We start from the raw sequence: 13785 nt of genomic DNA, 5'->3' as shown, positions 1-13785 counted from the left end.
CAGTCACAGCAAAATGTTAACCTCAGCCCTCGGGTTCACAGGAGGGGCTGGTATGGGACACTGGGAGAAAACAATTCTTCCATCAACCTCCAGGTTGTTCAGGGTCCTTTTGTTAGTAAGACTATTGCAGCCATGCACTGCAGAAATCAAGAGGAGGCACTGGAAACTCATTGTTGACGGACATTTAGCTCTTTAGTCAGTTGAAACCTATGTTTGGGAGGCCATGTTTGGGAAAATACATATACACACACACACACACATACATATATATAAATCCTTACTTAATGGGGATGGCATGGTTTGCAATCAACCTTCTGCCAATCTTAGATCTCCATGAATTTAATGAAGATCTGAAACTCTGAGCCCATCAGCTCGCTATGGAAAGACTGTGCAGTAGGATTACACCATTTTAGCAGCCAAATAGTTTAGGTGGAGCAGGAAGAGAAATTGTGGTGCCCAAAGAGTTCTGAACTCGTGGGTCCCACGTGTATCCATCCCAAACCCCCATTCTTGTGAACAGAAGCCAATGCAGAAGTTGGAATTTCTCAGCAGTCTGCCGTGTAAGTCATTCTCAATGTCAGGTGCTGTTATCCTATCCCTATCCCTATCCCTATCCCTATCCCTATCCCTATCCCTATCCCTATCCCTATCCCTATCCCTCCACGGTGTACTCGTGGTGCCTCGGAATCATGAATGGATGTTCTGCTATGGCCAAGTGAAAAAGACCTTTCTAGAACAAGTGTACTCAGAGCCAGAGCTGGCCCAAGGCGGGGCACTTGGTAAGATGAACTTTCCGGTGGATCTGGCATCAGAAGAACGTTGTGATTTCTCAACGTCTGGCCCAACGTCAGAAAGTCTAATAATTTGGTGGCAAAGACACAAGGCCAGTTGGACACAGCACGTTCCACAACCCAGGTGGAGGGGGGTTGACCTCAGAGCAGAAAACAGGGACAATAAGAGAATTAAGTTCAGCCTTTCCTTTTGGTTTACCCCAGAGAAACGCCTGCGTGAGGAGTGACAGTGATGGGCTTCTTGTTCAAAGATTTGCCATGTTGCAGAGAGGGGAGTGTTTCACATCTCACATTTGGTAGGGGTTGAAAAATTACTTAACTCTTTCTGTAGTGGGCTACTGAACAGATAATTGATTAATATATAGATCTGACTTTCAGAAAATATCTTCAGTTTCATAGAGATCTAGATTCCTAGCTGTTACGGTCCCAGTTATGACACCCAGGTCCCACATCGGGGTGCCTTGTTTCAATATTTGGCTGTGCTCCTGACCTGGCTGTGAACCCTGTGTGGCAGACTGGAGCTCTCTGTCTCTGTCTTTCCCCCTATTTATCAAATAATTTTTTTAAAGGTAAAATATTTAACCTGAAACAGTAACCATTTGGGGGAAATGGAATTTAAAAATGGATTGTTATTTTTACACAATCAGAAATTGTCAACATCTGTGATGAAATTACTCAAGAACACAAAAACATTTCATAAATATTTACACTTCAAACACGAGTATTCTTCTGACCTTTTTGATAAGAGAATGGTGTAAAAACCAGAAGTCACTTTTGAGTAAGGACTAGTACTTTACATTTGTGCATAAACCTTAAAAACTCTTTGTCAACAGAGAACAAAACTACAGATTATTACTACATGTTAAAAACAATAGTAAGCCAATAAACCCTATATCAAATATTAAAATCTCCCACCGTTACAGGTCTCCCAGCTTCTGAGTAGCCTGGTCTTTTCCAACCTGACTCAGTTTCCTGTTCACCTCTGACTGTGACCTGTCACTGTGATGGATTCTTCCGTATCTCATTTCACTTAGGACTTCCTATTACCAAGACCTGGCGTCAGTAACAACTGAAACAGGTGACCTGCAGAAAATGTGTTGTTCCGACATTCCACGTGGACACCAGAGGGCAGAAGAATCACTTGGAGGGAAAGAATTCTTTAAATGCATCCTTGGGCACCCTTCAATTTCCAGGCTAACTATAGGGTAGTGACGTCAAGTCAGGCCAGGAGTTTAGGTCTGACTTTTGTGTAAAGGAAGTGCAGCACTCTGTCCAAACCAAGAACGTAAACAAGGGCACGGCATGCCACCAGGCCCATTGTGTTTTAACTGAGTGATAAGGTCAGCAGATGTAGCTACTAGAGGACAACTTAGAATTTTTTTTTTTTTTTTTTTTTTTTGACAGGCAGAGTAGACAGTGAGAGAGAGAGACAGAGAGAAAGGTCTTCCTTTGCCGTTGGTTCACCCTCCAATGGCTGCCACGGCCGGCACGCTGCGGCCGGCGCACTGCGCTGATCCGAAGCCAGGAGCCAGGTACTTATCCTGGTCTCCCATGGGGTGCAGGGCCCAAGTACTTGGGCCATCCTCCACTGCACTCCCGGGCCACAGCAGAGAGCTGGCCTGGAAGAGGGGCAACCGGGACAGAATCCAGCGCCCCGACCGGGACTAGAACCCGGTGTGCTGGCGCCGCAAGGCGGAGGATTAGCCTAGTGAGCCGCGGCGCTGGCCAGAATTGTATCTTAATAACCACAAAAGGAGAGCTGATTTACAACATCAACGTCTCAAATTTTTAATATAAGTAAAAAAGGGTATTAGGTAAGTGGCCTAACCATTGCATAGAAAGAAAATTATTCAGCAATGGTTTTATTGAAGTAAGATATGTCCCCCTGAATTGTAATAACAGATATGACAAGGGTGATAAGGCTTAAAAGCTCATTACCACTTTTGCAACGAATGGTCAAATCCCTGATACCAGCTGAGATGCCCTGGTCCCACAGTGGGGTGCCTTGGTTCAATACCTGTTTCTATTTGGCTGCTTTTATTGTTGATTTGCTTGCTTGTTTTTACTTTGAAGGTGAAACAATGTGGCTTTGTATTTGGACTTAGGTAGATCTAAACATAATCTGGATTTAAGGCATTATCAATTCTGAGACCATGAACATGCCTGTACTCTCACTGGGCTTTTGCTCATCCCTAAAACTGTATGAATGACACCTGAAGCATGCTGCGGCTTTCGGAGGGCAGTGAGATAACACGGAAGTGCTTCTCAGAGTGTCTGGACCCCGACGCGTGCTCACTTCCAACAAGAACTACTGAGCTAGGGGAAAGAACACGGGCAGAATCGTAGCTGTGTTGCTCAAGAGGTACTTAAACACAGTCACACACGAGCGGAGAGAAGTGGGTATTTGGCCTAGCAGGTCAGAGGTCCAGACTGCAGAGCCTGGGGGTGAGTCCCAGCCCTACATCCCATTTCAGCTTCCTGCTAATGCAACAGCAATGGTTCTAGTAATTGGTTCCCTGCCACCCATATGGGAGACCTGGACTGAATTTCCTGCTCTTTGCATTTGCCCCACCCAATCCGAGCCATTGTAGGCATCTGGGGTGTAAAAACAGCGAGTAGATGGGAGCTATTTCTCTTTCTTGTCTGTCTCTCAAATAAACAAATTATAGATAAGACAGAATACCAGGAGATAATGTAAAAAAATGGATGCAGTCAGGGCCTGCGTTGTGGCATAATGGGTTAAACTGCCGCCTGCAATGCCGGCATGACATGTGGGTGCTGATTTGAGTCCTGGCTGCCCCACTTCTTATCCAGCTCCCTGCTAATGTGCCTGGGAAAACAGTGGAGGATGTCCCAAGGGCTCTGGGCTCCTGCACCCATGTGGTGGGAAACCTTGAGGAAGCTCCTGGTTTGGGCCTGGTCCAGCCCCAGCCATTGTCTCCATTTGGGGAGTGAACAATAGGATGGAAGACCTCTCTCATTGTCTTTTCCTCCCTCTCTCTCTCTCTCTCTCTCTCTCTCTCTCCCCTTCAAATAAAATTTTAAAAATGGATGCAGTTAATTTTAGGTAGGACATTCAGCGGTATATTAATCAGGTGAATATTAAAGAATAGGGAGCGAAGTCTGATGAGAAACCTCTAACATCTTTTCAGTCTGCTGCTTCTGGCCATGTGATACTCGGAAAGCTGTTAAATTACTCTGGGCACCATGTCCTTCCCTATAAAATCAGGGTAAATGATGTGGGCTCTATCATCCATTCCACTTCTTACATTCTCATATTTTACAAGTGTAGTTACTTGATACAGTGTGAAACATAATTTTGATGACTTTATGACCGTGAAGTTATTTAAAATGTAAAGCTCACTTTTGAAAAGCATATTTGCCTAACAGATTTTCATATCAGATATATGATGTCCCTAACTTCAATGTCAGCATCCCAAATATTTAATGCAGAAAAGCAGACTATTAGCATAGTATGCAAATAAAAAATAAAATGTCACTTAACCATTATCAAAAAAGTAATGAGGTAAAGAGATTAGACATCTGTGTGTGATTTTAGACCTTTTCAAATTTTGCCATTAAGTCATTACCTAGAAATAATTCATGAGTTTTGGCTACTGTAGCATTCTAGATGCAACTTGCCAAACTGCTGATGGCAAAGGTTGTCTCTATTTTCAGAGAGAACCAGATGGATAAGTCAGTCAATAAAATTATTTATAAATACTTTTATTTAATACTCAAAATTACTAGTCTTTTACAAATAAATTTATACTGACTTAAGTGGTTCCTCCTCATCTAGAAACAACATGGATATCATGTTTAATTCAGTAGAAACTCCTGTCTTGTTCACCAAAACTGTAGCGTAAAAGGACAACTGTTGGCCAGCGCCGGGCTCAATAGGCTAATCCTCCGCCTGCGGCGCCAGCACACCGGGTTCTAGTCCCAGTTGGGGCGCCGGATTCTGTCCCGGTTGCCCCTCTTCCAGGCCAGCTCTCTGCTGTGGCCCGGGAGTGCAGTGGAGGATGGCCCAAGTGCTGGGGCCCTGCACCTGCATGGGAGACCAAGAGAAGCACCTGGCTCCTGGCTTCGGATCAGCGTGGTGCGCCGGCTGCAGTGGCCACTGGGGGGTGAACCAACGGCAAAGGAAGACCTTTCTCTCTGTCTCTCTCTCTCACTGTCCACTCTGCCTGTCAAAAATTAAAAAAAAAAATTAAAAAAAAAGAAATATAAAAGGACAACTGTTATAGTGATTAGCATATTTTAAACTTCTCTGAAGTCTATGGACGTAGTATGTCTGGTCAGAGTTTTCGGGCGGCTTCCTCCTGCTGGCACTCTGGAGCCCAGCACAGGCCATGGGTGACAACGTGCTTACAAGGCTCATTCTCAAGCTTGGCTTCCGAGGGTGTTTCCTTACACATCCAAAGAAGCAGAGGAATACTATGAGAAATATGGGTCTTTGGAAATAATACAGGGATAACTCAAATGGCCCTTCCCCAGTTCTGATCCTGCTTTTCTTTTCCAGGACTTTTTTTTTTTTAAGTTAAGCATTTCTTTGGGGGTGCCTACTAGTCACTAAATCATTTTGAACTTTTTGAGAAAATTTCTGCACTCTAAACCCCTTGTTCTGAGTGACAGTGGCAGAGAACAATGTGGTTAGCGTCATTTGATGTTTTTCTCATTTATGAAAATAATGCCTCACTGACATCTGTGTTTTCCTGTTCTGCAGGAAGTCTGCACTTACAAGGAGAGTCGTGTCAAGTGTGAATTCTCTGTAGCCTTGAGTGGCATCCATGGCCCTCTCAGGAAGGAGCAGAGAGAGCATGACATCAACCACACTGCAGCATCTCTAGTCCATACCCTAAGCTGAAGACGAGGATCTAGAAGCATCAGTAGTCATCGCTTTCATAAAGATTATCAGGACTCAACTGCTGCGTGCATGCATGCAAGTCATGGACTACAATGGATGTGGACGCGCCCAGCCCCGAGGTATTCCTCTTACGACGTGGGCACTGGGATGGCCTGAATTTAAATGAGGGCCCCAAAGAAATACTGTCACTCCCAGGTTGATTGTACCACTACTTGTAATAGCTCTGATCTGGAACAAGCTAATGTGCTTAGGTGAATGAATACAGAATACAAGGAATTGTGGTACACCACACACACACACACACACACACACACACACAAGTCAGCCTGTAAAAAAAGGAGGAAATTCTACATTTGCAACCACATGAATGAACCTTGAGGACATTATGCTAAGTGAAGGAAGCCATTCACAGAAGGACAAATCCTGTGAGATTCCACTTCCTGGAGGCAGTAATCTTGTCAAATCCATAGAAGCAAAGTGTGGGATGTGGCTGCCCCGGGTGGAGGGGAAGGGAAACTGGAGGGCTACTAACTGCAGGGCACGCAACTTCAGCTAAACCAGCGCGTGAGTTCTAGAGATCCCTTACCCACACCGTACCCACAGTCAACAATCATGTGTTGTCCACTGAAAAATGTAAGAGGGTGCATCTCATGGAAGGTGTTTTTGCCATAATAAAAAAAGAGAAAACAAAGAAGGGAATCCTCAAAATCATGATACTCTTTGGAAGATCTGTTCAGTTTATGTTGTAATCCAGCCAGAAAACAACCTTGAAACAAATTTACATTGAGAAATTATGAAGGGAACATCAAGATAGCTGTATAATGTGTTTGTTTCCCAAACTTAATTAAATTATATAAGAGGATGGTGGGAAAATATCAGAAAACACAGTTACCAGCTATTTTCCCACCACAAATAGACATGTGAAAGGACAATATTGTGAAATGTTTGAGGGGTTAAGTCAACATTTTCTGAGAAACTTTTTGATAATTATTTTAGACCTATTAGTAGAAATATGGAAAATAAATTCTAAATGAAAAGAACAAAATATTTTTCTTCCAAATAGAAAGTAAATTAACCAATCTTGAATAATTTAAGTGATTTAAGTATTTTTAATCATATCAACAGAATAAAAATGTCTTCCATTTTTAATGCATACATCACATCTGAAAATGTAGTTTTTTTTAAACCAATGCATAAATAAAACACATGTCTTACTTGTCTCATGTGTACATTAAACATAATTTCTAGCACTTGAAAAGAATTTTAGATTCAGGGTTCTCTAAAATATCTTCCCATCTTAGAAATGCTGACCATGTTAGAAGTGCAACAAAATTTAAAAAAAGATAAATGTATAACAAGGAAGAAGATAACTGAGACAAATGACTGTAACTAATAAGATCTTCTCAAGGCAGAAGAGGAGACTAGAGGACTCTCTGCAGAGCCGTGTGTAGGGAATAATTACTTATTTGGCACTTACATCTAATTTAGAATATTTGTTATTCTAGACAGTGACATCAGTTTGATGACTCTATGAGACATATTGGGGGAAAGCTCTGTATTGGCAGCCTGGTCTGCTCCAAACAGTGGAGTCCATTGTTTCCCATGGTATTAAAATTCTTATAGAAAAGAAAAAGGTTAAGTTCAAACAAAAGATGGAATTGTTAAACAATCACCATAAATGAAAAAAGTTATTGAAAAATGAAGAGCACATGTTGCTGTGGGGAACTGAATAATTTATTACAATAATCAGGAATAAAGTATGATCTCAGAAAAATAATTCGATTGCTGGGTTGGATACATACTGTGCCAGGTCGGGGATAAGGAATTCTTCCATCATACTGCACCCAGCGGTGGTCTGCACTCTCCTTGTGAGCATATGGACCATTGAACACTGCTCTGATGTCAGCCATGCTGTACACACACACTGCAGAGCCTTTGAAGATGGAACTGAAAGAAAGCAACATGAGTCACTCACTGCTTCATTCAGTAGAGTTCAGCAGGTGCTCTGACAAAACTACCAGCACATTCTACATGACAGGTGCTGCAGACGGAACGCGTCAAAGTCCTCAAGGAGCTTGCAAGCAAGTGTTCCTGAGTAGTGAGTGACCCTACCTACATTCCAGGGAACTACAGTAAACTAAGCAAGCATGGGAAGCTCTCACTGGGGAGGTCAGATCTCCTTTGAAACCTGCTAGACAAATAGAAATTACCAAGAAAGACTGGAGGAGAGAGAGGAATGCGCAGGAACAAAATTATGTGTGTGTGTTTGTGTATACACATAGTTTTCAATTTTATTTGAAAATATTATAACAAAATGCCATGTAAAGAGCTTTCAAAATAAAGTTGCATTACTTATTTTTTAAAGCGGAATCATGTGAGTTATTATCATGTAGTCTGTTTTCTTAAAGTGAATAAATGTTGTAAACAATAATTGCTAATCAATTCAAGGGGACAGCTCTGGGGCACAGCAGGTTAAGCTGCCACCCGTGGTGCCTGCATTCCATATGAGCGCTGGCTCTTTGAGTCTCAGCTGCTCCACTTCCGATTGTGCTCCCAGCTAATGTGCCTAGGAAAGCACAGGAAGACGGCACAGGTGCTCAGACCTGGCCACGCATGTGGAAGTTCCAGACTCCTGGCTTTGGCCTGGCTGAGCCCCCTGGCTTTTGTGACCACTTAAGTAATGAACCAGCCGATGGAAGATCCATCACTCCCTCTCTCTCTGGCTCTCCCTCTAACTCTGACTTTCAAATAAATTAAAAAAAAAAAAAAACTTTATAAAATAATTCATGGCTTTTGTTACACTGATGTTTAAGACGTTGAACTATTTTTTCTTTGTGTTCCTTTTTGAATTGAATTTTATGTATTTCAGTAACTTGCTTGATCCTTAAACTAATCATGATTACAAAGTATCAGAGACAGTGTTAAGAGGCAGAAAAACCGTAGGAACTCTACAAATCTTTGCAAACTAATGATGGAAAATTGCTAACACTTCTCAGATGTTTCCTTTTCTGTTTTATTTCTGGAAATTAAAAACATTTTCTCTGAGTCTAAATCTGTCAGTGGTTCCTGATCTTACAAACAAGATTACCCTTTCTGATCTATGCACCCAATCATCGCAGCTTTACATCAACGAGCTAAGGATTCTCCAGGAGGACTAATCATTAATATTCTTGGACTGACATGGATGGGAAACACCAGGAGGCAGTGGTGAACAGGCTCGGAGAAAGCCAGCCACTAAGAAGGGAAGTGGAGTTCCATAAATTCACACAGTCTGCCTATGATATTCAGAAGGAATAATGCATCGTGCTTAATGACATCTGCACGGCTGCAGTTAATTATGGCTTCTTATTGGACAAAAAACAAGGCCTGCATTCCGACAGGACCTCAGCCCTCAGGGCCGCATTAAGTATAAAACAATAGAGTGCACCCAGGACAAAGAGCAGACGTGCAAGTTTGCAGTCTGGGTGGGCAGCAACTTAGTAAGAGGAAAACAACTATCATGATGTTCCGCTTGATGGCACACACCTATTTCTTATGTGTAGGACACACAGTGACTGCAAGAAACCTCTGAGAATGGAAAGGCGCCTGCGAACCGGAGCTGAGATGCTCCACTCTCTAGAGGACCTGCAGGCACCTGGTCTGATGTTCACACTCGACAAGCGCACAGAACAGACTGAGTCCCACACAGCAGCTTCTCAGGCTGCCTTCTTCCCTTTCCTGCTTACATGCCCTCAGTCTGTATCTGACAGTTAACCCCAGAGTATTCTGTCTTCTGAAATATTCCCAACCAAAATGCATTTCAGCTTATACAGAAAGTACTAGGCACTAAACATGGATCTGGCCACATCTAGGAAACTATTTGGTATACAAATTTATTCAAAAGAAGGCAGCCAAAATCATTTCTTCAGAATAAGTGCCAATTCCTCCAATTCCTCCAAAGCTAAAGTGAATAGAAAGACTGATAGCAGAGCTGTGGAGAAAGTGAAAGTTATTTCTAAGAATGGAGGCAGTCACAGGAACAGGAGAAACCGGAGCCACGGGGGACAGCATTCTGGCACAGTCGGTGAAGTCACTGCTTGCCACATGGCATCCCACATAAGTGTTGGTTTGTGTCTCAGCTGCTTCACTTCTGATCCAGCTTCCTGGTAATGCACCCTGGGAAAGCAGTGGAGCATGGCCCAAGTGCCTGGGCCCCTGCACCCATGTGGGAGGCCTTGATGGAGTTCCAGGATCCTGGCTTCTGCCTGGACCAGCACAGCTGCTGCAGCCATTTGGGGAGTGAATCAACAGATGCAATATATACATCAATCAATCTCTATCTCTCTCTCTCTCTCTCTCCCCCTCTGTCTCTGTAACTCTGCCTTTTAAATAAATGAATAAACCTTAAATGAAGAAAGCTCGATAGATACAGAATTTTAAGAAAATCACAGTCTTGCTAACATGTACCGGGCAGCATCACACAGAAGAGGGCAGCGTATGCCTTTCGGACCCAGCTATTTTATCCTGGGAATTATCAGAACAGCTAGATAAGGGGACTTGAAAATGTTGGTGTAAACTGTCATTTTTTTTTTTTTGATAGGCAGAGTTAGTCAGAGAGAAAGACAGAGAGAAAGGTCTTCCTTCCGCTGGTTCACCCCCCAAATTGCCGCCACTGCCAGCATGCTGCACCAATCCAAAGCAAGGAGCCAGGTGCTTCTCCTGGTCTCCCATGGGGTGCAGGGCCCAAGCACTTGGGCCATCCTCCACTGCCTTCCTGGGCCACAGCAGAGAGCTGGCCTGGAAGAGGAGCAACCGGGACAGAACTGGCGCCCCTGTGTAAACTGTCATTTAAACACATCTTTATGTTGGTACCAAAACATTTAAAACCCATGCATAGGTTTTTCAAAATAAACATTTTAGATGAACTTTTTCTACATGTTCATATGGGGAATGAATGGTATTGCCAGGGTAAGTCACTGTAGCATTATGTGTAGCAGCGAGGAACAGGAATCAACAGAGAAGTCCATATATTCAGGGGATAATTAACAAACTGGTCACCATACTGGGGATACTATGCTGGCATAAACAAAGAACAAAAAGTTTTTATGTCAATACTAAAGGATTTAAAAAAAACACTAGCTAAATAAGCAAACTGAAAAATGCACACAACACTGTACTACACAGGAGGGGACCAAAAAACCCATGTAACTATGTTGGCTCACAGAGGTATGCATACAAATTCTCCAAAAGGTTCAAAAGTATGCTGTTGGGGGCTGCCACTGTGGTGTAGAAGGTTAAGTCTCCACCTATGGCGCCAGCATCCCCTATGAGCACCTGTTCCAGTCCCTGCTGCTCCACTTCTGATCCAGCTCCCTGCTGATGCCTGGGACAGCAGCGGAAGATGACCCAAGTGCTTGGGCCACTGCACCCATGTGAGAGACCCAGAAGAAGCTCCTGGCTCCTGGCTTCAGACTGGCCTAGCTCCAGCCTTCATGGCCATCTGGGGAGTGAATCAGTGGATGAAGACCTCTGTCTGTCTCTCCTCTCTGTTTGTGCTTCTGCCTCTTAAATAAATAAATATATCTAAAAAAAAAAGCATGGTGTTGAACATACCTGGTTGTGGTGAAGACTCCATATACTACAGGATTTCTTTCATCTCTTGTGGGGAGTAAATAAATATCTTCTGTTAATGGGAAAAATAACCATTTACTATATTTTTATTTTCCAACATTACATGTATCTTTTTTAACAATACAGTATTTCTGAAACTCCAAACAGCATATAAAATTCAAGTAGCAGAGTCAGTATGTTGAACCTTAATAAATTAATAATAAAAGACTGTTTTTTCACTTTGTTGACTTTTTGTTTTGCTTGCCTATTCTGCTAACTATGAGGCAATGAATTGGACACCTAACATCTTAGGTATTTACTTCAATTTCCTACATATGGGATGATCCAATTGTTAAATATCTACAACTATTTCCAATGAGGACTACATGATTTCATACACAATAGAAATCAAAATCATAAGTAACTTGTACTCACCAGTGTGAAAACATATCCTGTAACTGTCTCAACTACCTCTTTGGTAAAATATAAAAACAGCTAAACAAGTAAGTAATGCAATACTGAATATAAGTTATATGTAAATAATATTTTTAAAAAATTACTTAAAATGTGAGTGGGCTAGAACAAAACATGAGAGCTCATCCATGAATATTGAATACATACATTAGTACTGTGAAACACACAATGCTGATGAAATCATGCAGTGTTACACTCACTTTCACATTGCCTGGCAAAAGCGGAAATGTTGAGAAAACAAAGGCTAATGATGCTAATTTTATATACAATAAAACCCAAAAAGTCCATCTAGAGTTATCTTTTGGAGGAGTGAAAAAAGGACGGGGGGGAAAAAAGATCTGTTTATTACTTGGCTGTGTGTCCTCTTTATTACACCCAGAGGGACAAGTTCCTCCAATCTCCCATTCTCTCCAGTAGAGGGCAGTGCTCTGTAAGGACCTGACTTCTACCTCCAGGAGGTGCAGCGTGAGTGCACAGGAACGGAGCTCATCTCCTCTGCCTCCCAGTATTCAGTCTCATTCACTAACAGGACACCGACAAAGCAAGGAGAATCCTTGCAGACAGCTTGGATCTGGCCTAGTGTATCTCCTTGTATTAATTTGGTAACAGCCCCTCCTGCCCTCCACGCTGGGTTATCCAAGTACAATTAGGTATTTGGAGCTAACACGCTGTCTATCTGCTGAATTACATAATGAGGCAGTAAAACTTTTCCAAGGAAAAAGGAACGTGTGACATACGCAGCTCATCGAAATGTGTGTCTGCACCATCACTTCCAGGAATGGAGCAAATCAATCTGGCCTTAAGGAAAGTCGTCCACTTGTTTATCAGGCTGCGTTGTCCTCCTAGGTCATTCTGAAAAGTGGGGGGAGAAAAGATTTATGAACATGATTCTATCACCTGCTAAAACGGGTGGCCATTACAATGTCTTCGTAATGTCATCGCTTACAGACACAGAGCCTGGACACTCAGTCCACGAACTTCAGAACAATGGAAAAGGCAGTTTTGTCCTGAACCTTAAATGCTTTTCTCATGGTTAAATGAAAGCAATGCAAGCAATTTCATCCCCTGAATGAGAATATGTATGCAAGACTGGAGTAAATAGGGCAGGCTTGGAATCAAGTCCTATTTCTGCCAATTTTTTGCTCCATGACCTGCAAAACACCACTCAGTTCTCCAAGTTCCTGTTTTCTCATTGATTAAATATAATTAGTGCCTTAAAATAGTTATTTTGATGATTAAATGGAAACATTTGTGTAAAGTGCTTAGCATACTGCCAGGTAACTTGAATAAATTGTTAGCACTGACTTGTGTATTAGTTATATGACTAAGAAAAATATTTAAATCCTCTAGAAATGTCTCCAAGTAGACTTAAAATATTACTTTCCAAATTTAGTGCATTACTAATTAAACATGAAGCCAATAAAAATATGTACATAATAAAAGAAATAAAAAATCCTTTAAAATATTACTCTGTGTTTTCCATACTTTTACTCTGAAGAATTTCATTAAAACTTTGTGAGGCATTTAGCAAAACAAGCATTTAAATCAATTAAACAGAATAAACAGGATTGCATTACTTAATTCAGCATAAAAGATATACTTCTTATTTTTAAAGTAATATATCCCTGGGAACATTAAATTAATACGACTTTTTGTTTATTTGACTCAGCTAGTTCTTCCATGCTTCTAATAAATGAGACTGATTTATACAGTAAATATATTAAGCACTTAATTCAACTTTCAGAAATTCCTTTTGGAGACATTTTTCCACTAATCTATTTACAGTTAAATATAAGTTACATAAAATGTTTTATCCTTCAATCAACTTATATTCTGTAAAATTAATGAACAGTTAGCTGTAAAGTTCAAGTCTGAATACCTGGGAACTATCTTCACTATGCTGTTTTTATCTCTGCAATTACACTACAGAAAAGCATTGAAATGACTGTCCAAAGAAGACAATTCAAGGTTATGTAAATATTTCCTATTTATGAAGAAAGAGGGAGGAAGGAGGATGGAGACCAGAGACAATGGGTATCACTACAGCCTTAGTATCTGTCACAA

The 13785-nt window shown here is 41.7% G+C and overlaps 1 protein-coding gene across 4 annotated transcripts in view; it reads right to left on the bottom strand.

Annotated features, from left to right (window-relative positions):
- Nucleotides 1–13785, bottom strand: part of SEMA3D (semaphorin 3D) — a 283704-nt gene that overhangs the window by 122905 nt on the left and 147014 nt on the right. For all 4 annotated transcript variants that reach the window (XM_017344335.4, XM_002713842.6, XM_008261803.5 and 1 more), the window contains exons 10-12: nt 12459–12573; nt 11251–11320; nt 7461–7605 (exon numbers count right to left, since the gene is read on the bottom strand). In XM_017344335.4, coding sequence (XP_017199824.1) covers nt 7461–7605; nt 11251–11320; nt 12459–12573 — 330 coding nt within the window. The remainder of the gene's footprint in view (nt 1–7460; nt 7606–11250; nt 11321–12458; nt 12574–13785) is intronic.

This window comes from Oryctolagus cuniculus, chromosome 16 (assembly GCF_051225735.1).
Source record: "Oryctolagus cuniculus isolate XC-2025 breed Fujian yellow rabbit chromosome 16, ASM5122573v1, whole genome shotgun sequence".
Lineage (NCBI taxonomy): Eukaryota > Metazoa > Chordata > Mammalia > Lagomorpha > Leporidae > Oryctolagus > Oryctolagus cuniculus.
The sequence above is the reverse complement of the archived record's forward strand: the minus strand, read 5'-3'. Positions and strand labels throughout refer to the sequence as shown.